The following is a 23543-nucleotide window of genomic DNA, read 5'->3' as shown; positions in this document are numbered from 1 at the left end:
ATCCAGCAACCTTTCGGTTACAGGCCAAACGCTCTAACCACTAGGCTACAAAACCAACTTTATGAGAGGTTTGAAAAATAGCTTCTATTTACCTCAACATTCCATGACATACACTAAGGCATTGTTGGCAGAATAGATGGATGCAGTTCAATGCATGATTACTACACTGCTCAAAAAAATAAAGGGAACACTAAAATAACACATCCTAGATCTGAATGAATGAAATATTCGTATTAAATAATTTTTTCTTTACATAGTTGAATGAGCTGACAACAAAATCACACAAAAATTATCAATGGAAATCAAATTTATCAACGTGCAACGTGGCGTTGGTAGATGGAGCGAGACATGATGTCCCAGATGTGCTCAATTGGATTCAGGTCTGGGGAACGGGCGGGCCAGTCCATAGAATCAATGTCGTCCTCTTGCAGGAACTGCTGACACACTCCAGCCACATGAGGTCTAGCATTGTCTTGCATTAGGAGGAACCCAGGGCCAACCGCACCAGCATATGTTCTCACAAGGGGTCTGAGGATCTCATCTCGGTACCTAATGGTAGTCAGGCTACCTCTGGCGAGCACATGGAGGGCTGTGTGGCCCCCCAAAGAAATGCCACCCCACACCATGACTGACCCACCGCCAAACCGTTCATGCTGGAGGATGTTGCAGGCAGCAGAACGTTCTCCACGGCATCTCCAGACTCTGTCACATGTGCTCAGTGTGAACCTGCTTTCATCTGTGAAGAGCACAGGGCGCCAGTGGCGAATTTGCCAATCTTGGTGTTCTCTGGCAAATGCCAAACGTCCTGCACGGTGTTGGGCTGTAAGCACAACCCATACCTGTGGACATTGGCCCCTCATACCACCCTCATGGAGTTTGTTTCTGACCGTTTGAGCAGACACATGCACATTTGTGGCCTGCTGGAGGTCATTTTGCAGGGCTCTGGCAGTGCTCCTCCTTGCACAAAGGCGGAGGTAGCGGTCCTGCTGCTGGGTTGTTGCCCTCCTATGGCCTCCTCCACATCTCCTGATGTACTGGCCTGTCTCCTGGTAGTGCCTCCATGCTCTGGACACTACGCTGACAGACACAGCAAACCTTCTTGCCACAGCTCGCATTGATGTGCCATCCTGGATGAGCTGCACTACCTGAGCCACTTGTGTGGGTTGTAGACTCCGTCTCATGCTCCCACTAGAGTGAAAGCACCGCCAGCATTCAAAAGTGACCAAAACATCAGCCAGGAAGCATAGGAACTGAGAAGTGGTCTGTGGTCACCACCTGCAGAACCAGTCCTTTATTGGGGGTGTCTTGCTAATTGACTATAATTTCCACCTGTTGTCTATTCCATTTGCACAAGAGCATGTGACATTTATTGTCAATCAGTGTTGCTTCCTAAGTGGACAGTTTGATTTCACATAAGTGTGATTGACTTGGAGTTACATTGTGTTGTTTAAGTGTTCCCTTTATTTTTTTTCACCAATTTATTAGTTGATAGTCCAAAAAATATTGCAATCAGTTTGTAAATCACAGCTGTCCTGGTACATTGTTTGCTGCCTCCATTCGGGATGCACCGTTTCAGTTTGAATGGCTCATTATTTTGGACAGCAACTGACAAATGTAACTAAGGCTGGGAATGTCAATACAATCCAACTGGGCAATGATCACAAGTCAATCATAACATGGCTAATAGGCTAGCGTATCTATTTACAGTACCAGTCAAAAGTTTTTACTATTTTCTACATTGTAGAATAATAGTGAAGACATGAAAACTATGAAACAACACATATGGAATCATGTAGTAACCAAAAAAGTGTTCAAATCAAAATATATGTTATATTTGATATTCTTCAAAGTAGCCACCCTTTGTCTTGATGACAGCTCTTGGCATTCTCTCAACCAGCTTCATGAGGTAGTCACCTGGAATGCATTTCAATTAAAAGGTGTGCCTTGTTAAGTTAATTTGTGGAATTTCATTCCTTCTTAATGAATTTGTGCCAATCAGTTGTGTTGTGAGAAGATAGTGGTGGTATACAGAAGATAGCCCTTTTTGGTAAAAGACCAAGTCCATATTATGGCATGAACAGCTCAAATAAGCAAATAGAAACAACAGTCCGTCATTACTTTAAGACATGAAGGTCAGTCAATGCAGAATATTTCATGAACTTTTATTTAAGTGGCTACGCAAAAACCCTCAAGTGATATGATGAAACTGGCTCTCATGAGGACCGCCACAGGAAAGGAAGACCCAGAGATAAGTTCATTAGAGTTACCAGCCTCAGAAATTGCAGGCCAAATAAAAGCTTCACGGAGTTCAAGTACCATACACATCTCAACATCAACTGTTCAGAGGAGACTACGTGAATCAGGCCTTCATGGTGGAATTGCTGCAAAGAAACCAATACTAAAGGACACCGATAATAATAAGAAACTTGCTTGGGCCAAGAAACACAATCAATGGACATTAGACCGGTGGAAATCTGTCCTTTGGTCTGATGAGTCCAAATTTGAGATTTTTGTTTCCAACCGCTGTGTTTTTGTGAGACGCAGAGTAGGTGAACAGATTATCTCCGCATGTGTGGTTCCCACCGAAAAGCATGGAGGATGAGGTGTGATGGTGTGGGGGTGCTTTGCTGGTGACACTGATTTATTTAGAATTCAAGTCACACTTAACCAGCATGGCTACCACAGTGATATGCAATCCCGTCTGGTTTGGGCTTAGTGGTACTATCATTTGTTTTTCAACAGGACAATGATCCAAAACACACCTCCAGGCTGTGTAAGGGCTATTTGACCAAGAAGGAGAGTGATGGAGTGCTGTATCAGATGACCTGGCCTCCACAGTCACCCAACCTCAATCCAATTGAGATGGTCTGGGATGAGTTGGACCGAAGAGTGAAGGAAAAGCAGAGCCTAACATTAGCAAGCTAGCTCTCTCTGGAGATGTTTGATCGGGTTCTGGATGGGCCACTCAAGGACATTCAGAGACTTGTCCCGAAGCTACTCCTGCGTTGTCTTGGCTGTGTGCTTAGCGTTGTTGTCCTGTTGGAAGGTGAACCTTCGACCCCAGTCTGATGTCCTGAGCACTCTGGAGCAGGTTTTCATCAAGGATATCTCTGTACCTTGCTTCATTCATCTTTCCCTCTCCTGACTAGTCTCCCAATCAATTTTAGAATAAGGCTGTAATGTAACAAAATGTGAGAAAAGTGAAGGGGTCTGAATACTTTCCGAATGCACTGTAGCATTTCTCTTGCGTTCGCAAATTCACTCTGGCTATTTATTCCAATTTCAGAGTACTCTCATCTGAGTGTGCCAGAGCGCAGAATAATTTATTAATTTACGAACGTGCAACACCTACTGAATATTACCCGTGTCAGTAGAGGTAGGCAAAGAAAGTAATAGTTAGTCTCGAACACTCTAGGTAACATAAATCTCATTGTTTATCGGTGCAATTTTGACGGCCAACTAGCTGGAAAAGTTTGAGAGGGTTTATCTAATGTTCTTTCATTAGTTTTGAGCTCATCTTTCTCTGGCTAGCATTAGTTGTTTATCTTTTTGTTGTTGAGAGAGAGAGCCTACCTTTTCATGGTTGTTTGATCAATAGGACTGTAATGTTCCCAAATGTAAAAGGACTCCCAAGTGGTATTGACATATTTACAGAAATCCATTCAGGTGTATTTTGTGGCTTTTGGAGAATGCTTTCTAATGATCTAAAGTTGCACTGTTGCAACTGCCTGTAAACACACAGGCTTGTTCAAAGTGAATGATGGCAGGCCTGTGATGCAAATAAAGGCCTAATGTAGTTCTGATTGGCAATGACGCACCCGGTCTGCATAGACTCTGGTCCTGGACGAGACAGATGTTTTTATTTGATTTTATTTCCTGCAGTGTCTATTAATTATCCAAACGCACGACCGCCTTCCAACAATATATTGCTATAGAATCTTCCCAAATTCCTTAGTGTACGTAATATTCTTCCTGGGGATGTATATGAACAAATTTGAATACGATTTCATGTTGTTAAAATGCTGTCAGCTCCACTGTAAGGCCTCTAAGTGCAAGTGAAATAAATGTGTAAACACTTTACCTAGCAATCAACCTGCTTGCACCGATCCCTTGTAATTGTGAAACACAAACCCCTGCCCTTAATTTATTTAATTTATTCATCCAGTCATTCATTCCGATTACGGTAGCGTTTACTTTTTTTTACTGTATAATATAGTCTATCGTACAGTATTGTAATGTGTGTCATTACAAAGTACTTGCTTTGATACTGTATATATATTACAGTAGGTGTACTACCAGAAGTGATGGAACAAGACAGAATTGCTCTTCCTCCCAGGGAAGGCCTGCCCGCCCCAGTTTCGCCCTCCCAGAGTGCAAAGAACCATGGCGTGATCCTGGACAACGCCCTGTCATTCTCAGCAAACATCAAAGCAGTGACCCTCTCCTGCAGGTTCATGCTCTACAACATCCGTAGAGTACGACCCTAGTACTTCACACAGGAAATGGCTCAGGTCCTAATCCAGGCACTTGTCCTCTCCCGTCTGGACTACTGCAATTAGCTGTTGGCTGGGCTCCCCACTTGTGCCATCAAACCCCTGCAACTATCCAGAACGCATTAGCCCACCTGGTTTTCAACCTTCCCAAGTTCTCTCATGTCACCCTGCTCCTCCACACACTCCACTGGCTTCCAGTTGAAGCTTGCATCCACTACAAGACCATGGTGCTTACCTATGGAATAGCAAGAGGAACTGCCCCTCCCTACCTTCAGGCTATGCTCAAACCCTACACGCCAACCCGAGTACTCCGTTCTGCCACCTCAGGTCTCTTGGCCCTCCCACCCCTATGGGAGGACAGCTCCCGCTCAGCCCTTCTCTGTCCTGGCACCCCAATGGTGGAATCAGCTTCCTCCTGAAGCTAGGACAGCAGAGTCCTTGCCCATCTTCAAAAAACATCTGAAACCCTACCTCTTCAAACAGTATCTTAAATTATCCTCCTCCTCACCTTGAACCCCCCCCGCCCCCCCCCAACTAAAAAAACCTCTAAAATAACACTTAACCAGCACTTAAGTACAAAGACAAAAAATACAAAGACAACTTTTGATTGTCTTTTATTAAGATCCTATATATAACATTTCTAAATCAGCACACATAGCCAACACACCATATCTATTTTCCTTCCTCCATTAACCCCGTTTCCTTTCTTTATCCTATTTCTTTATAAATACTTAGTTCGTCCATGTTTCTTTATGCATCCAGCCTTTCTTCCTTCATCCTCTGTCATTTCTTCTGTACTTCTTTATGTTCTAATTCAGCTAGAGTTACCATTAACGTTGTGTTGCAACTAGAACTAATAGCCTAACAAATGAACAACTAAAAAAAGTACAAAGACTTAACTTGATTGTCTTTATCAAGACATTGTCTAGATCAACTTTCAAAATAATCACAAATAGCCATAGCCAACACACCATCTATCTATTTTCCTTCCTCCATTAACCCTGTTTCATTTATTTAACATATTTCTTAATTAATCCTCCATTCATCCTATCTGTTCTTACTTCTGCCTTTTCAACCTAATAAAAAGCTCCAAACATGTTTCCTGTGGTCATTTGCCAAGTCAAACAGCTGGCAGACTTTTTCCATGTCTATTTCATCCACTCTGTCCTGATGAATGTGACAGACTGCCTTCTTAGACCACTGAAACTCCTCTCGACTTTAGCAGAGGATGCAGGGACAAACATTAGTATGCGAATGAGGGCTTCTACCTGGTCAAAGGAGACCGGTGGACCTCAGGCAGCTGATTCCCGAGAACAGATTCAGCTTCTGTACTTGTTTTGTACTGGTATTGCATCTTGAACATGGCCAGCTGCATCTCAAGTGATCTCCTGTTCAACTCTGGATACTGGTCCACCACTGCAGCATCCATCTCCCCAGAGAGAAGAACTTCTTCCAGCTTAGTCTGAGTTTCCAGGCCACCCTGTTTGAACCTCTCTGTTAGCTGCACATCAACTGTGTCAAGCACATTGAAGTGCTCAGCCCTGTAGAAATCCTCTGGGGATGTGGGTGAGTATGAAGCAGCATTTCCAGTGAAGCGCTTTGGTGGTTTACAGATGTGGCGCATCTGAATGGGCTGGATTTTGATCTTGGCAATCAACTCTGTTCCTCGCCTATAGATCTGTTGAAATTGGACCTCTGATCTCTTTGCCTTCAGGGTGGTCTTAACACAGTCCACTGCAGCGAGCATCCCAGCAAATGTCTCTTATTCACATTTGTAAGGTGCGAATGAGGCACTCCAAATCTTCCATTACCTTAGCTGCTGCAAGGAGTCCTAGGACTGTGGTCCCCTTCTCAAATCTCTCAGCAATCCCCTTGCTGTGTCTGATGAATCAGATGTGCTAATTTCCTCCAGGCTGAACAGCACAGACTCGTACTGACCTAGCAAAGAGCTCAGTGCTGGAGTCCTAACAGTCCACCTTGTTGGACACAAGGGCTTGTGAATGACCCACACTCAGATGTCGCTATTTCCTTAAATGTTGTTTTGTATTTGCCTGATTGTGCAGGCAGCCCAGCTTATGGAGCCACTTCAGGCCATCACATATCACAGTGGAAGATAAGCAGGCAGCCTGGGTGACTAGATTGACACTGTGATGGCCACAATGCACATACAGAGCCAGTGGCTGCACTGCTCTCAGCCTAGCCTGTGTTCCTTTTGATTTTCCCTGACATGTTCGCTGCACCATCATACGTTTGCCCACTCAGACCTGAAAGAGGCAAATTCAGGTGGAGTAGCACATCTGTGGCAACTTCTGCCAGGTTCTCTTTAGTTGTAAGGGAGACTTCATAAAAACCTACAAAGTCCTCAACAGGCACTAGATCGTGAACCATGTAACGGAAACAGAATGACTCTTGTTCTACTCCCCCGACATCTTGTGTACCATCAATAAATATGGAGTACTGGAGCAGTGGTAGATGGTGGATTCTCTTTGTGATGTCTCTCACAATGCTGTTGGCCAATATGCTCAGGATTTTGTTTTGGATTTGTGAGCTTGTATGATCATGACTGAGTTTCAGCCATGTAGTGAGCACTGGACCATCTTCAGCTCTAACTTTCAGTAACTGGTACAGATTATATTCGGTAGCATCATGGCCCCTGAGAACTGATACCTTACGTGCTAGAGGATGGACCGAACCTGTTACTTTCCTAAGGCAAGACCTTGCTTTGTTTAGCTATACAGCTCTTACTGTGGAAAGTTGGGTATCCACTGGCTTTGGTTGGTGACAGCGAGTGGTAACGGCAACCTTGTGTGCATGGCTGCATGCACGTGAAGAAAACTGGATTAAGGCACCGGATAAGTTTAGGAATCCAGAGTGCACAAATGCAGGATCTGCATTTTTTTGCAAGAGATTTTTGCAATAAAAGCACAACACTCCTTTCACATTGGGAACATAGAGGAGCCACTGGAATTATTTGTACCACCTATCCAGAAACCGAAGTGTCTTGTTTGACAGCTTCTGGTCTACCACTAGTTTTGAGTTTGGCTGATATGTTGTGACGTGGACATTGGGGTCTACTTCCTCAGCCTCTCCTATGGAGTCTATTTCTTCAACTTCACCTGGAGAGCCTACTGCCTCAACCTCTCCCGGAGAGCCTACTGCCTCAACCTCTCCCGGAGAGCCTACTGCCTCAACCTCTCCCGGAGAGCCTACTGCCTCAACGTCTCCCGGAGAGCCTACTGCCTCAACCTCTCCCGGAGAGCCTACTGCCTCAACCTCTCCCGGAGAGCCTACTGCCTCAACGTCTCCCGGAGAGCCTACTGCCTCAACCTCTCCCGGAGAGCCTACTGCCTCAACCTCTCCCGGAGAGCCTACTGCCTCAACGTCTCCCGGAGAGCCTACTGCCTCAACGTCTCCCGGAGAGCCTACTGCCTCAACCTCTCCCGGAGAGCCTACTACCTCAACCTCTCCCGGAGAGCCTACTGCCTCAACCTCTCCCGGAGAGCCTACTGCCTCAACCTCTCCCGGAGAGCCTACTGCCTCAACCTCTCCCGGAGAGCCTACTGCCTCAACCTCTCCCGGAGAGCCTACTGCCTCACCCTCTCCCGGAGAGCCTACTGCCTCAACCTCTCCCGGAGAGCCTACTGCCTCAACCTCTCCCGGAGAGCCTACTGCCTCAACCTCTCCCGGAGAGCCTACTGCTTCAACCTCTCCCGGAGAGCCTACTGCCTAAACCTCTCCCGGAGAGCCTACTGCCTCAGCTCCTCCTGTGCTGACCTGCTGTTCAAATTCATGCTAATTTTGTCTACGTTGTGCAACCATTTCGTATCTGATTGTATTGGGTCTATGGGTATCCCAGCACTGACTACTGCCTGCTGCTGGCTTCCCGAGAATGAACACAAATGCAATAAGCTGTCATTTCTTTAAGAATCATTTGCAAATATTGAACAACCAGGTGTGCAAAGCTCTTAGTGACTGAACCAGAAAGACTCACATCTCTAATCACTGCCAAAAGTGATTCTAACATGTATTGACTGAGGGGTGTGAATACTTATGTAAATGAGATCTTTTTGTAGTTCATTTTCAATACATTTGCTAACTTTTCTAAAAACATGTTTTCACTTTGTCATTATGGGGTATTGTGTGTAGATCAAAAAAGACATTTAATCCATTTTGAATTTAGGTTGTAGCACAAAAGAAAATGTGGAATATGTCAAGGGGTATGATTGAATACTTTCTGAAGAACTGTACATGGCATTTTTTTTTTACAGGTGTTACATAGAAAGAATGTAGTTATTTTATATAAATTACATCTGGATAGATAGTACAGATATGGTATACACTATATATCGGGTTTTTGTTGTCGTAATTATTATAGAACATGAACATAAACCCATCCGTCAGCTACTCTCATCCCAACAATCTCCGTAAACCCACCCGTCAGCTACTCTCATCCCAACAATCTCCGTAAACCCACCCGTCAGCTACTCTCATCCCAACAATCTCCGTAAACCCACCCGCCAGCTACTCTCATCCCAACAATCTCGGTAAACCCACCCGCCAGCTACTCTCATCCCAACAGTCTCCGTAAACCCACCCGCCAGCTACTCTCATCCCAACAATCTCCGTAAACCCACCCGTCAGCTACTCTCATCCCAACAATCTCTGTAAACCGCTCTATTATGATTTCCATGTGACATATATTTGTTAACTGTGTTGTGATGTTTCACACATATTCTGAACCTTTCTAATAACGTTGTACATGCATCTAAAAATTCAAATGGGTGGGTAAGGTTTCCACTACACCACTGATGTCTTCCCAGTGATGTCTTCACAAGTTCTATACCTTACAATCAAGTGCTACTGTATGTTTGATGATCAGAAACTACTGAAAACACTAAGGAGAGTAGTTTAATTCACGAATACTAATCATATTATTATATTCACCTCTGCTCCGTAAGAGACTTATCTTCCCTGGCTACCTGGCCCTGCTGGGAGCCCTGTCATCATCTGGTCACCATCCTAAGATGAGGCATGACAAGTGATTACTGTCTGGTGTACTGTCTGTGTGCCATAACAGTGAAGCCCACAACCCCCCCCCCCCAATATAAAGTACTTCAAATATAACCCATCTCAAAAGCATAGACTGCATTCTAGATGCAAGACTGACAGTCCATTTCACACACATGATAGTTTTAAATATGGCCTAAACTGCATAATATTTGGGGTTATGATAGTGTAAGACAGTTGTGCTATGCTTGTGGGGCATTAATACATTGATTCTATTATTTGATAATATAATGGTTCAGTAGTTGTATTTAGTTGGACATTTTGCAAGTACAAGTTATAGTGAATGGGTAGGGTAGCTACAATGGAAAAGGTAGGGCAATTCCATAATGGTTAATTGTATGTATTTTACCACTAGCCATTGAGGACCAACATGTTTACCATAACCACTCTCATTGCCACTTATGTACAGACCCCTGTCACCATCAGATCCTGCTAAGATGAGGCAGGCATGACAAAGAATTACCTTGGTGTACACATGAATATTATTCAAGCATAGAATCAATGGTTCAATAGTTGAAATTGCAATTATTCCCAGATCCCAGACTGTGGCTTTAAACTTAAGCTTCTGTCATGTAGCTACTGTAGACCTACCGATCAACTCAAGATGGAACTTTTTGTCCATTCACTGATATTGTTATAATATATAGTGAAATTCACCTGAGCTCCGTAGACTGGTCTTCCCTGGCTGTCTGACCCTGCAGGGACACCTGTCACCATCTGATTGTGCTAAGACATGATGAGCATAGTGTTGTGAACTGACTGAGCAGCTTGACAGTGAAGCCCGTAGAGCTGTTTATTACTATATCAGTTTGAAAAGTAGAGAATTAGCTAGGGAAACTGACAGATCAATAACATTACATTGCTATACTGAATAATAAAATCTCACATTGCACTGAAAAAACATCAGAATATCGGTCTTCAATCGTTTGGCCGCTGGTTTCGTCTTGTTTGATGCAGGTCTAGTGTGATTGAGGCAAAAATAATAATTTTGGCAAACTCTCGCATGCCGGTACATCAACTGGCGAAAGCTAGCCAAATTAATTTACTGTTGAAAGGGGACAAAATAAAGGTTACAAAACAACATTTCCATACACACAACAGCTGTTAGATAGTGCTATAATAATAGCCACCTCATATCGCCATCTGACAGATGGCTAGAGCTGAACTGGCTAAATTCATTTGACTCATTTGAGAGGGGATGAAACATTAGCTAATATCAGTTAACTAAAGGGTAGCCAGTATCTGCACTGCTTGCTTTTACAACTCCGAGAAAGAGTGCAACACACACACACCGTCAGCAGCTACATCTGTTCAACTGTCCCTTGCCAGTTCTAAGCCAGCCTTTCAGAAGCGTTGCCTTCCCACAGCTTGTCCAAACGCTCTGTGGTGGTGTCCAGGCGGTCCTAAATCTAGCCGGCTGACACAGCCAGACAGCCTACCTGACCGCTCTGCTCTGAGGTGTCCGCATGGTCCTTACACACACCGATGACACTTCTTTTTGTATCACAGGGCAATGATAAAACCGGGGGTGACAAAAATGCAATTTCAGAATGTGGGGGTGACATGACCCCTGCCCCGTCCCCAGTGAAAGTTTTGCCCTTGTGCACAAATATTAAATACAGAATTTTACTTGCCACAGAGCTGCCTGTAAATTACTGTCAAATTCATGGTAACCCCTTTACTGTGTGTGTGTGTGTGTGTGTGTGTGTTGTAGATTGTTCTGGCCCTCACTGACGTAAAGGAGGATGAGTTTCGATTTGGTTTCACTGTGTCCGCAGGCTTAGGCTAGGAAGGCATATAATCCTTAATACTTTGTGAGGAGGGTTCCAGCCAGGCTTTGCTCAGGATCCCCATTTCATATTTGCCGAGTGGAGTGGGGTGCTCAGAAGCATTCTGGAAGCACCGAAACTAACCCAATTTCCTGCTCCATTTCCCTCATGCGTCCTATTCCATGGAGGACAGAGTTTACGACACAGCACAAACACACACACACTGTCAAACCCCTGGCCAGAGGTCATGCCGAGGCAGTCAATGGTGAGCAGATTGTGCACTTGACAGCAAAGTGACTCCACACACTCAAGTCATTTTAAAGTCACAAGATTAAAGAGTGTTGTAATTTTGTTTGGTTAGAGGAAGGAGCTGCTGCCAGTGTCTGGGCCCTCTGTGAAGTCCAAGTGTGGTCTCATCCAGTTTGCTGAGGTCCAGTGGCAGAATCTAATAACCATATAACAAGTAAACCATATAGTCATAGAGCCATTACAGACCGTCATCCTGATCTCATTGAATCCCTCAGGTTATTTTCTTTTCCCTCCCTTTTTAATGAGATTTTTAATTAGCATGTTATTTGTATAATGAGATCAGCAGGGTAGATGGTGTCTGGTGGAGGAGAGAGGGGAGCAGAGAACATTGGGTCTAACGCTGTTTCAATAGACCGCCCTGGTTCCTCTTCAGTCATCACAGCAGGAGAGGGAGGGAAGATGATCGGAGGGGTGGAGTGGGGGAAAAGAGCGGATGAGAGGTAGGAATGACTGGGGAAGGGGAGGAGAGGACAGAAGAGGAGATGAGAGGAAGGGTACAGGGTCCTGTGGAGGAGTAGAGAAGAGAGTAGGTTTACAACATGAACATAATCTGAAGCGGAAAAGTCTCTCCTCTCTTCTTTGCTCTCTCATTTCTTTCCTCGTGCCTTAACACTGACCTCTCCCCACCCGGGACGAGCAGGACCAGGAAGCCAAGGCCGTGTTTGGTTGTGACTCCTGGCTTTATTACACGTCAGGCTTTTATAGGACTGGAAATACGGTCTGGCCTTCACCTAGTGTAGAGAACCACTACAGGCTTCTCTCCATGATTTATGTCATCAGGGTTGCTGTGGCGTTCACTCTCACTTTCTCTCGCTCACATCATTCCCCCTTTTTCTCACCCTTCTCACCCTCTTCTGTCATCTCTCTCTCTCTCTCTATCTCTCATTCCCCCTCTCCTCCCCCCTCATCCCTTTCACTCTCTTTTCCAGTCAGATCTACTGTATAGAGAATGCTCATGGGCAACTGGTTCGAGACCTTGACTTCAATCCCAACAAACAGTACTACCTGGCCAGCTGTGGGGACGACTGCAAGGTCAAATTTTGGGACGTGAGAAACATCAACGAGCCAGTCAAGAGCCTGGAGGAGCACTCTCACTGGTGGGCACCTGTCACACACACACACACATAGCAGATATACAGTTGAAGTCGGAAGTTTACATACACCTTAGCCAAATACATCACAATTCCTGACATTTAATCCTAGTAAAAATGTCCTGTCTTAGGTCAATTAGGATCACCACTTTATTTTAAGAATCTGATATGTCAGAATAATAGTGGAGAGATTTCATTATTTCATCACATTCCCAGTGGGTCAGAAGTTTACATGCTACCAAATACTAATTGAGTGTATTGCCTTTAAATTGTTTCATTTGGGTCAAACGTTTCGGGTAGCCTTCCACAAGATTCCCACAATAAGTTTTGTCCCATTCCTCCTGACAGAGCTGGTGTAACCGAGTCAGGTTTGTTGGCCTCTTGCTCGCACATGTTTTTTTAGTTCTTGAGGTCAGGGCTTTGTGATGGCCACTCCAATACCTTGACTTTGTTGTCCTTAAGCCATTTTGCCACATTTTGAAATTATGCTTGGGGTCGTTGTCCATTTGGAAGACCCATTTGCGACCAAGCTTTAGCTTCCTGACTGATGTCTTGAGATGTTGCTTCAATATATCCACATAATTTTCCTGCCTCATGTTGCCATCTATTTTGTGAAGTTCACCAGTCTCTCCTACAGCAAAGCACCCCACAACAGTATGCTTCCACCCCGTGCTTCACGGTTGGGATGGTGTTCTTCAGCTTGCAAGCATCCCCCTTTTTCCTCCAAACATAACAATGGTCATTATGGCCAAACAGTTCTATTTTTGTTTCATCAGACCAGAGGACATTTCTCCAAAAAGTATGATCTTTGTCCCCATGTGCAGTTGCAAACCGTAGTCAGACTTTTTTCTGGCAGTTTTGGAGCAGTGGCTTCTTCCTTGCTGAGCGTCCTTTCAGGTTGTCGATATAGGACTTGTTTTACTGTGGCTATGGATACTTTTGTACCTGTTTCCTCCAGCATCTTCACAAGGTCCTTTGCTGTTGTTCTGGGATTGATTTGCACTTTTCACACCAGAATACGTTCATCTCTAGGAGACAGAACGCATCTCCTTCCTGAACGGTATGACGGCTGCGTGGTCCCATGGTGTTTATACTTGCGTACTATGTTTTGTACAGATGAACGTGGTACCTTCAGGCATTTGGATATTGCTCCCAAGGATGAACCAGACTTGTGGAGGGCTACAATTTGTCTGAGGTCTTGACTGATTTCTTTTGATTTTCCCATGATGTCAAGCAAAGAGGCACTGAGTTTGAAGGTAGGCCTTGAAATACATCCACAGATACACCTCCAATTGACTCACATGATGTCAATTAGCCTATCAGAAGCTTCTAAAGCCATGACATCATTTTCTGGAATTTTCCAAGTTGTTTAAAGGCACAGTCAACTTAGTGTATGTAAACTTCTGACCCACTGGAATTGTGATACAGTGAATTACAAGTGAAATAATCTGTCCCCGAGCATACTACTCGCCAATGTTCAGTCTCTTGACAACAAGGTAGACGAAATCCGAGCAAGGGATGCCTTCCAGAGAGACATCAGAGACTGTAACGTTCTTTGTTTCATGGAAATATGGCTCACTCGAAACACGCTTTCGGAGTCGGTACAGCCACCTGGTTTCTTCACGCATCGCGCCGACAGAAACAAGCATCTCTCTGGTAAGAAGAAGGGCAGGGGTGTATGCTTTATGATTAACGAGACGTGGTGTGATCATAACAACATACAGGAACTCAAGTCCTTTTGTTCACCTGACTTAGAATTCCTCACAATCAAATGCCGACCGCATTTTCTACCAAGAGAATTATCTTTGATCATAATCACAGTCGTGTATATTCCCCCCCAAGCAGACACATCGACGGCCCTGAACGAACTTCATTTGACAATATTTTAACTGGAAACCACATATCCTGAGGATGCATTTATTGAAGCTGGGGATTTTAACAAGGCTAATCTGAAAACAAGGCTTCCTAAATTCTATCAGCATATCGAATGCGTGTCCCGGGCTGGCAAAACACTGGATCATTGTTATTCTAACTTCCGCGACGCATATAAGGCCTTCCCCCGCCCTCCTTTCAGAAAAGCTGACCATGACTCAATTTTGTTGCTCCCAGCCCATAGACAGAAACTAAAACAGGAAGCACCCACGCTCAGGTCTGTTCAACGCTGGTCCGACCAATCGGATTCCAAGCTTCAAGATTGCTTTGACAGCTCTTTGGTCTTGGCCATAGTGGAGTTTGGAGTGTGACTGTTTGAGGTTGTGGACAGGTATATTTTATACTGATAACAAGTTCAAACAGGTGCCATTAATACAGGTAACGAGTGGAGGACAGAGGAGCCTCTTAAAGAAGAAGTTACAGGTCTGTGAGAGACAGAAATCTTGCTTGTTTGTAGGTGACCAAATACTTATTTTCCACCATAATTTGCAAATAAATTCATTAAAATTCCTACAATGTGATTTTCTGGATTTTTTTCTTCTCATTTTGTCTGTTATAGTTGAAGTTTACCTATGATGAAAATTACAGGCCTCTCTCATCTTTCTAAGGGGGAGAACTTGCACAATTGGTGGCTGACTAAATACTTTTTTTGCCCCACTGTACATATTCTTATTCATTCCTTTACACTTGTGTGTATAAGCTAGTTGTTGTGAAATTGTTAGGTTAGATTACTTGTTAGATATTACTGCATGGTCGGAACTAGAAGCACAAGCATTTCACTACACTCGCATTAACATCTGCTAACCATGTATATGTGACCAATAAAATTGGATTTGAGAGCATGAACAACATTCCTACCAATTAGCATCAGTTTGCAAAACAGTCATATTCCGCTGATATACGTGTGCTTTTAGCTTATTTTATACTGACCCTGTCACAATGTGTGTGTTGTTACTGTATGACGAGAAGCTTGCTGCTGCTACAAACATACATTCTGTGATGGTTAATTACATTGCACTGCCGTGTTCAGGTGTGGGTTACTGTAGCTATTCTGTGATGAGCTGCAGTGCTCAGTAAGTAGCTGAACACAGTGTACTGCAGTATTCAGGCGTGTGTGTGTGTGTGTGTGTGTGTGTGTGTGTGTGTGTGTGTGGAGACACGCTCTGGCTCTCTTTCTCTCTGGTGTGAGCTGAATAGATAATGGCTGTGGAGAAGTTTGTTGCTGCTACCAACATACGTTCTGAGATTAAGTACATTGCATTACTGTACATACACACAAACACACATCCACCCTACAACCCCTCTCACTCCCCAAACCACACACACACACACACACACACACACACACACACACACACACACACACACACACACACACACACATACATACATACTGGCCAACTGGCCAAATATATCCAGAGCAGTGTAGATGTGATCCCATTCTGATAGTAGTCTACAGTGTGTGATTTCTGAGCAGTGCTCCGAGGGCCTCGGGGCTCTGGGTATTAGGAACTATTTTTCAGGAGGGAAGAAGATTAGCCGAACGCAGGGAAAGGGTGCGCTGAGCCAGATTTTATGTCAACAGCCCAGTTATCCTTCAATCCCTCTCTATGAGGAGCTCCACCACTGAGCTCTGCCCTAGGCTTTGAGAGAGAGACCGAGATATAGAGAGAGGATATAGTGATTGGGAGGGAAGGACAGCAAGTGAAGAAGGAAAAGAGAGTGCTGGAGAGGGACGGCTTAGGAGTTTACAGAATGATTACCTTTATTAGCTAACCATAATTATACAACACCTCACGGCAGTACAAACTAAGCAGCAGGGAAACAAAGCCCAGATCCATCTCAATTACCACACACGTACATGGATTGAGGAGCCAAAAGGATAAGAGACAAAAGGAAAGAGGATATATAGATGGATTAAAAACACCCATTCACTGATTCTCTTTGTGTGTGTGTGTGCCCACCACCCAGGGTGTGGAGCGTTCGCTACAACCACTCTCATGATCAGCTGGTGCTGACCGGCAGCAGTGACAGCAGGGTGATTCTGTCCAACATGGTGTCCATCTCCTCCGAGCCCTTCGGTCACCTGGTGGACGACGATGACCTCAGCGACGGAGAGGACAACAACCAGTACGACAAGTATGGACACTAAGTCAAAACCTCTATGACATATCTGTCCACTTAGTCATGACTGTCAACACGGTCCACTTTCGGACATATTTGTCCAGACCTGTCCCCCCTTATAGCCATACTGGATCAATCTCAACCATAACTGTCCACTGTCATAATCTTTCATCGGATTTTCAATGCAACAGTTACTAATCATTATGATTATTTTATCAATTCAATCTAGAGTTTGTGCTCTGATTCTAGTTCTCTGGTCTTGAACTTCACCAACTCTTTGCCATGCCCTATTTTGTGATGGTTCAATTTCTGTGCCAAATAACTGTCACTACACATTGTGAATAGCATGCGTTCTCTCAGGAAAAAAGTAACCAAATTGTACTTAAAGGGGTACAAACGCTTGTCACTGTAGTAGTTACGTCCATTGTACCATTAGTTAGAAGTGCATCATTGTCCTCTTGCAGTTTGTACCTTAAAAGAGCCAAACGTGTTTACCTTTTTAGGGTACCACCGTTTGTTCCTTTTAAGTGGCAAAATGTTTTCCTTTTCTCTATATAAAGTCCCTCACTTGTACACACCTCTTCGCCATCTCACTTCTGACACCAGTGTAGCAATTTCAGTAGCCCCGACCGGGACTGGAACCAGGGTCCAGCGACAGTCAAACACCTTAACCATTACGCCAGCCTCTTGACTAGGTCCCCCAGTGTTGCATTAAGCTCACTGCAATATTAATTACAGCTCTTTATTGTCATATACTCTTATGCAAGCCTTTATAAAGACTCCAGAACTGGCAGCGGACATGCTCAAACTTGAATTAACACTGCCATAGACCACTTAAATTGGTCCAACACTTCCCCTCCCAGGTGGCCAAAAATAACTAACTGAAAGCCACACCCCCACTAAGCCACACCTCCAATGATTGTACCTTCATATATGAAATATTGAGTACATAAATAATTTGTACCATTATACTATTCACACATGTACCCTGAAACGTACCGAACAGTATCATGTGAGATCCTTATGTCCACCTATGAAGGTACATTGTGTATTTAGATATTTTTCTACCCCAGGGAACAATACTGTAGCCAAACCCTTTTTTTCGGAGAGTGCAGTAAATAGCCTATTGTATGTAAAGGAAGCCAGGGTAGAGGAGTACTGTACCTGGTGTTATCACAACCAGGCCAGAGACTATGAGTGGAGGTTATGAGTAATGTAACCTTTTGTGTGTGTGTGTTTGTCTGTAGCCTTGTCCAAATAAAAATCCAAATTGGATGGTGTCCAGAGATAGAAGGGAGGGGTTTAGTGTAGGGTGGACTAAAAACAACAAGATAACTAATGTCAAATATAGTTAGCCCGTAAAATGTGTGTACAACAGTTGAAGTCAGACATTTTCATACACTTAGGTTGGAGTCATTAAAACACGTTTTTCAACCACTCCACAAATTTCACAGATTATTTCATTTATAATTCACTGTATCATAATTCCAGTGGTTCAGAAGTTTACATACACTAAGTTGACTGTGCCTTTAAACAGCTTAGAAAATTCCAGAAAATGATGTCATGGCTTTAGAAGCTTCTGATAGGCTAATTGACATAATTTTAGTCAGTTGGATGTGTACCTGTGAATGTATTTCAAGGCCTACCTTCAAACTCAGTGTCTCTTCGCTTGACATCATGGGAAAATCAAATCAAATGAAATCAGCCAAGACCTCAGGAATACAATTGTAGACCTCCACAAGTTTGGTTCATCCTTGGGAGCAATTTCCAAAACGCCTGAAAGTAACACGTTCATCTGCACAAACAATAGTACGCAAGTATAAACACCATGGGACCACGCAGCCGTCATACTGCTCAGGGAGGAGATGTGTTCTGTCTCCTAGAGATTAATGTACTTTGGTGAGAAAAGTGCAAATCAATCCCAGAACAACAGCAAAGGACCTTGTGAAGATTCTGGAGGAAACAGGCACAAAGGAAGAAGCCACTACTCCAAAACTGCCATACAAAAAGCCAGACTACAGTTTGCAACTGCACATGGGGACAAAGATCATACTTTTTGGAGAAATGTCCACTGGTCTGATGAAACAAAAATAGAACTGTTTGGCCATAATGACCATCGTTATGTTTGGAGGAAAAAGGGGGAGGCTTGCAAGCAGCGTCATGTTTTGGGGGGTGCTTTGCTGCATGAGGGACTGGTGAACTTCACAAAATAGATGGCATCATGAGGTAGGAAAATTATGTGGATATATTGAAGCAACATCTCAAGACATCAGTCAGGAAGTTAAGGCTTGGTTGCAAATGCGCCTTCCAAATGGACAAGGACCCCAAGCATACTTCCAAAGTTGTGGCAAAATGGCTTAAGGACAACAAAGTCAAGGTATTGCTTGTGGAGGCTACTTGAAACGTTTGACCCAAGTTAAACAATTTAAAGGCAATGCTACCAAATACTAATTGAGTGTATGTAAACTTCTGACCCACTGGGAATGTGATGAAAGAAATAAAAGCTGAAATAAATAATTATTTAAAATAAAATGGTGATCCTAACGGACCGAAGACAGAGAATTTTTACTAGGATTCAATGTCAGGAATTGTGAAAAACTGAGTTTAAATGTATTTGGCTAAGGTGTATGTAAACTTCTGACTTCAGCTGTGTGTATACGCTGGATGTAGAAGCCTGTAGAAGTTGTACATTAGTTTTCTCCAATTAGGGGAGGGGTGGTACGGTTAGGGGAAAATAATAAAAGTTTGGGGTCACTTAGAAATGTCCTTGTTTTTGAAAGAATAGCACATTTTTTGTCCATTAAAATAACATCAAATTGATCAGAAATACATTGTAGACATTGTTAATGTTGTAAATGACTATTGTAGCTGGAAACGGCTGACTTTTAATGGAATCAGCAACCATCACTCCTGTGTTCCAACGGCACGTTGTGTTGGCTAATCCAAGTTTGTCATTTTAAAAGGCTAATTGATCATTTGAAAACCCTTTTGCAATTATGTTAGCGTAGCTGAAAACTGTTGTTCTGTTTAAAGAAGCAATACAATTGGCCTTCTTTAGACTAGTTGAGTATCTGGAGCGTCAGCATTTGTGGGTTCGATTACAGGCTCAAAATGTCCCGAAACAAAGACCTTTCTACTGAAACTCATCAGTCTATTCTTGTTCTGAGAAATTAAGGCTGTTCCCTGCGAGGAATTGAGTATGACACTACAAGCTTGGCATACCTGTATTTGGGGAGTTTCTGCTCTGGCTGAGCCGCTCAAGGACATTCAGAGACTTGTCCCGAAGCCACTCCTGCATTGTCTTTTCCATGTGGTTAGGGTCTTTGCCCTGTTGGAAGGTGAAACTTCACCCGATCTAAGGTCCTGAGCACTCTGCAGCAGGTTTTCATCAAGGATTTCTCTGTACTTTGCATTCATCTTTCCTGCGATCCTGACTAGTATCCCTGTCCCTGCTGCTGAAAAACATCCCCACAGCATGATGCTGCCACCACCATGCTTTACCGTAGGGATGGTGCCAGGTTTCCTCCAGACGTGACGCTTGGCATTCAGGCTTAAGAGTTCATTCTTGGTTTCATCAGACCAGAGAATCTTGTTTCTCATGGTCTGTGAGTCCTTTAGGTGCCTTTTGGCAAACGCCAAGCTGGCTGACATGTGCCTTTTACTGAGTAGTGGCTTCTATCTGGCCACTCTACCATAAATGCCTGATTGGTGGAGTGCTGCAGAGAGGGTTGTCATTTTGGAAGTTTCTCTCATCTCCACAGAGGAACTCTGGAGCTCTGTCAAAGTGGCCATTGGGTTCTTTGTCACCTCCCCGATCAAGGTCCTTACCCCCGATTGCTCAGTATGGCTGGGCAGCCAGCTCTAGGAAGAGTCTTGTTGGTTCCAAACTTCTTCCATTTAAGAATGATGGAGGCCACTGTGTTCTTGGGGACCTTACATGCTGCAGACATTTTTTGCTACCCTTCCCCAGATCTGTGCCTCGACACAATCCTGTGTTTGGTTTCTGCTCTGACCTGCACTGTCAACTGTAACCTTATACAGGTGTGTTCCTTTCCAAATCATGTTCAATCAATTGAATTTACCACAGGTGGACTCGAGATGTTTCCACAACTTGATTGAAGGATGATCAATGGAAACAGGATGCACCTGAGCTCAATTAGCAAAAAATACAACAACAAAAAAGTTTTCGCTTTGTCATTATGGGGTATTGTGTGTGGGATGATGAAAACAAATTATATTTAATCTATTTTGAATAAGGCTGTAATTTAACAAAATTTGTCAAAAGTGAATGGGTCTGAAAACTTTCCGAATGCACTGTATATGGGGGATTGGAAATGATGCAGACAATTACGTTGATGGAAGTGACAATCTATCTGCAGTATTAAAGCTGATCTACCGTCTCAAAAATAGAAACTCTCCATATTCAACTGCCTTTTCACACTGTGTGTGCGTTCGCACGCGTGTGCATGAATTTGTGAGTGTGAATCAGTGTGTGTTTGTGTACATGTGTGTGTTCTAGGAGCAAGGAGCCCCTGCAGGACAGTATCATCTCTACCTATGAGGAGCATGAGGACAGTGTGTACGCAGTAGAGTGGTCCTCAGCAGACCCATGGCTCTTTGCCTCTCTCAGCTATGATGGCAGACTGGTCATCAACAGGGTCCCCCGTGCACTCAAATACCATATCCTGCTCTAGACAGACTACACACTGGGCCGACGACTGGACTCATCATAGAGTGACGGAGAAGAGGGCGAGGAAGGAGGAGCGATGAGGAGGGGAGCCGACCGTGTCCGACACCCGTCAGGGGAGCCACACTCGGCAGACCCTGCACACAAAGCCCGGCACGACTGACAACTATCGTCTGTGTCACACAGTCACATGACCCCTAGTGCAGTGTACCTGTCAGCGGTGGTGACGAGCATCTTCATGTCAAGAACCCGGATCTCCAATCCAAGATGGCGTCATGGTTGATATCACAGGTGACTGGCAGATACTGTATCCAATGGATGGGCAAGGCTGAGATTTACAAACGGTTTTAAAAGGAGTTGTCTTTAGTGTTTTATTGAGAACAGCAAATAGTCAATTACACACTTTACATGTGAACTCTAGATGCGTTATGTTACTGTACTTACCCCTGAGGTTTGTTGTTGGTTAAAAGGGTCAAGTATCTCTTGAAAATAACCTGGATGAATCAAGATACATTTCTTACGGTGTCCCCAGTTTACATGTAATTGAGATGTCAGTCTACACTGTATATTTGAAAGTTGGTTCAAGTTCAAATATGTACTGAACTGAAATCCTAGCAAGAGACATGCAGAGTAGAGGAAGAACACTTCAAGTAAAGCCTGAGCCTTTATTGTGTTTCCTATGCAATCTAAATATTATGCAGAATGGCAGCTGCTTGTCTAAACCCCCCCATGGAGTCATGCCTCACTATGTTTCCTGCTTTCATCTCCATTGCCTCGATTTCTCCTTTGTTATCTTGGCATGAATTCAAAATACCCTACATTGCTTCACATGTGCAGGTAGCCTAGTGGTTAGAGCGTTGGACTAGTAACCAAAGGTTGCAAGATTGAATCCCCGAGCTGACAAGGTAAAAATCTGTCGTTCTACCCACTGAACAAGGCAGTTAACCCACTGTTCCTAGGCCGTCGATGAAAGTAAGAATTTGTTCTTTAACGGACTTGCCAAGTTAAATAAAGGTAAAATAAATATTCATTTCTGTGTGATGTTTTAAATAGTCCTAAAAAACCTGAGGGTCATACGGATGCCCTCCTCCGAGGACGCAGGCGGAATTGGATTCAGCTGCTCTGGAAATGAAGTAAATTAAATTAGATTTCATTTAATGACTTATTCATGTGTTCGGAGCAAGAGAGCAACCCAGGTGATTATTACCTTCAAGAGGCCCTTTCATTTGCATTCAGAAAATGATCACAATCCCTTGAAAAACAAACAATGCGCAAACACCAGGCAGGCGATCCAAGAAGGGTGGAGAGAAAACGGACACTTTGGGAAAAACATCAGAGAGACATTGGAAGGACCCGTGGTAGGTTGTCTGAGCATTTGGAAAAGGTTGGGAATGTTGCGGAAGGAGTGAACAACTGGCAAAGACTAAGACCATTGTGGCACCTGCGAGAGGTTGTCCTGAGGGTTGGGAGGTGGTTGGATATGTGTTGGGAATGTTGTGGAGGAAATTTTGCCTGACATTAATGGGGAAACCCCAGGGATGGTCTATCCTCAGGAAGCTCTTACTGAATGCCGGAGCCTGGCTTGCCTGCAGGCAGCATCACATCAAACGTTCACGTGTTTATATGCGTGTTCTTGTAAAGTCTCTGATCCATCAATCATGCAGGAAAAATACAGGACAAACCGTATTCATACATGCATACATCTATGCTGTCTCTGTGTCCCGGCATTGCGTACACTAAAGGAATTTCCTAGGCTTTTTAGCTAGATGGTGGTGGAAGTGGTGTTGCCACATTGAAATGTGGTCCGAGCTCTTTGATGCTTAACTCGCATAACTACTTACGCTGACAAACACCCCATAGACCGGGGAAGCTAGCTAGCGCTTGTGTCATAAGCTGCTTATTTAGCATCCTTCTCAGCAGATCAAGTGCTTTAGCTGGGGCGAACGAGACTATCAAGCCCTCACTGAAATCACAGGCACAGTCTATATTTAGGAAATTATTATTTATCCCTTTGTCTTCTTGTACCATTTCTGAATCTCTGATTTAAATGTGCCCCCCACCCCTCACCGGT

The 23543-nt window shown here is 43.9% G+C and overlaps 1 protein-coding gene across 6 annotated transcripts in view; it reads left to right on the top strand.

The window, feature by feature from the left end:
- Positions 1-23543, top strand: part of LOC110505385 (EARP-interacting protein homolog) — a 99048-nt gene that overhangs the window by 60299 nt on the left and 15206 nt on the right. For 2 of the 6 annotated variants that reach the window (XM_036962853.2, XM_090220653.1), the window contains 3 exons: positions 12568-12735; positions 16633-16800; positions 21305-21620. In XM_036962853.2, coding sequence (XP_036818748.1) covers positions 12568-12735; positions 16633-16800; positions 21305-21479 — 511 coding nt within the window. In that variant the 3' untranslated portion in view covers positions 21480-21620. Of the gene's footprint in view, positions 1-12567; positions 12736-16632; positions 16801-21304; positions 21621-23543 lie in introns of those variants that run through there. The other 4 variants (XM_090220655.1, XM_090220654.1, XM_090220656.1 and 1 more) reach the window with 2 other exon arrangements.

This window comes from Oncorhynchus mykiss, chromosome 25 (assembly GCF_057628025.1).
Source record: "Oncorhynchus mykiss isolate SJ-2025 chromosome 25, ASM5762802v1, whole genome shotgun sequence".
In the NCBI taxonomy this organism is placed as follows: domain Eukaryota; kingdom Metazoa; phylum Chordata; class Actinopteri; order Salmoniformes; family Salmonidae; genus Oncorhynchus; species Oncorhynchus mykiss.
The sequence above is the reverse complement of the archived record's forward strand: the minus strand, read 5'-3'. Positions and strand labels throughout refer to the sequence as shown.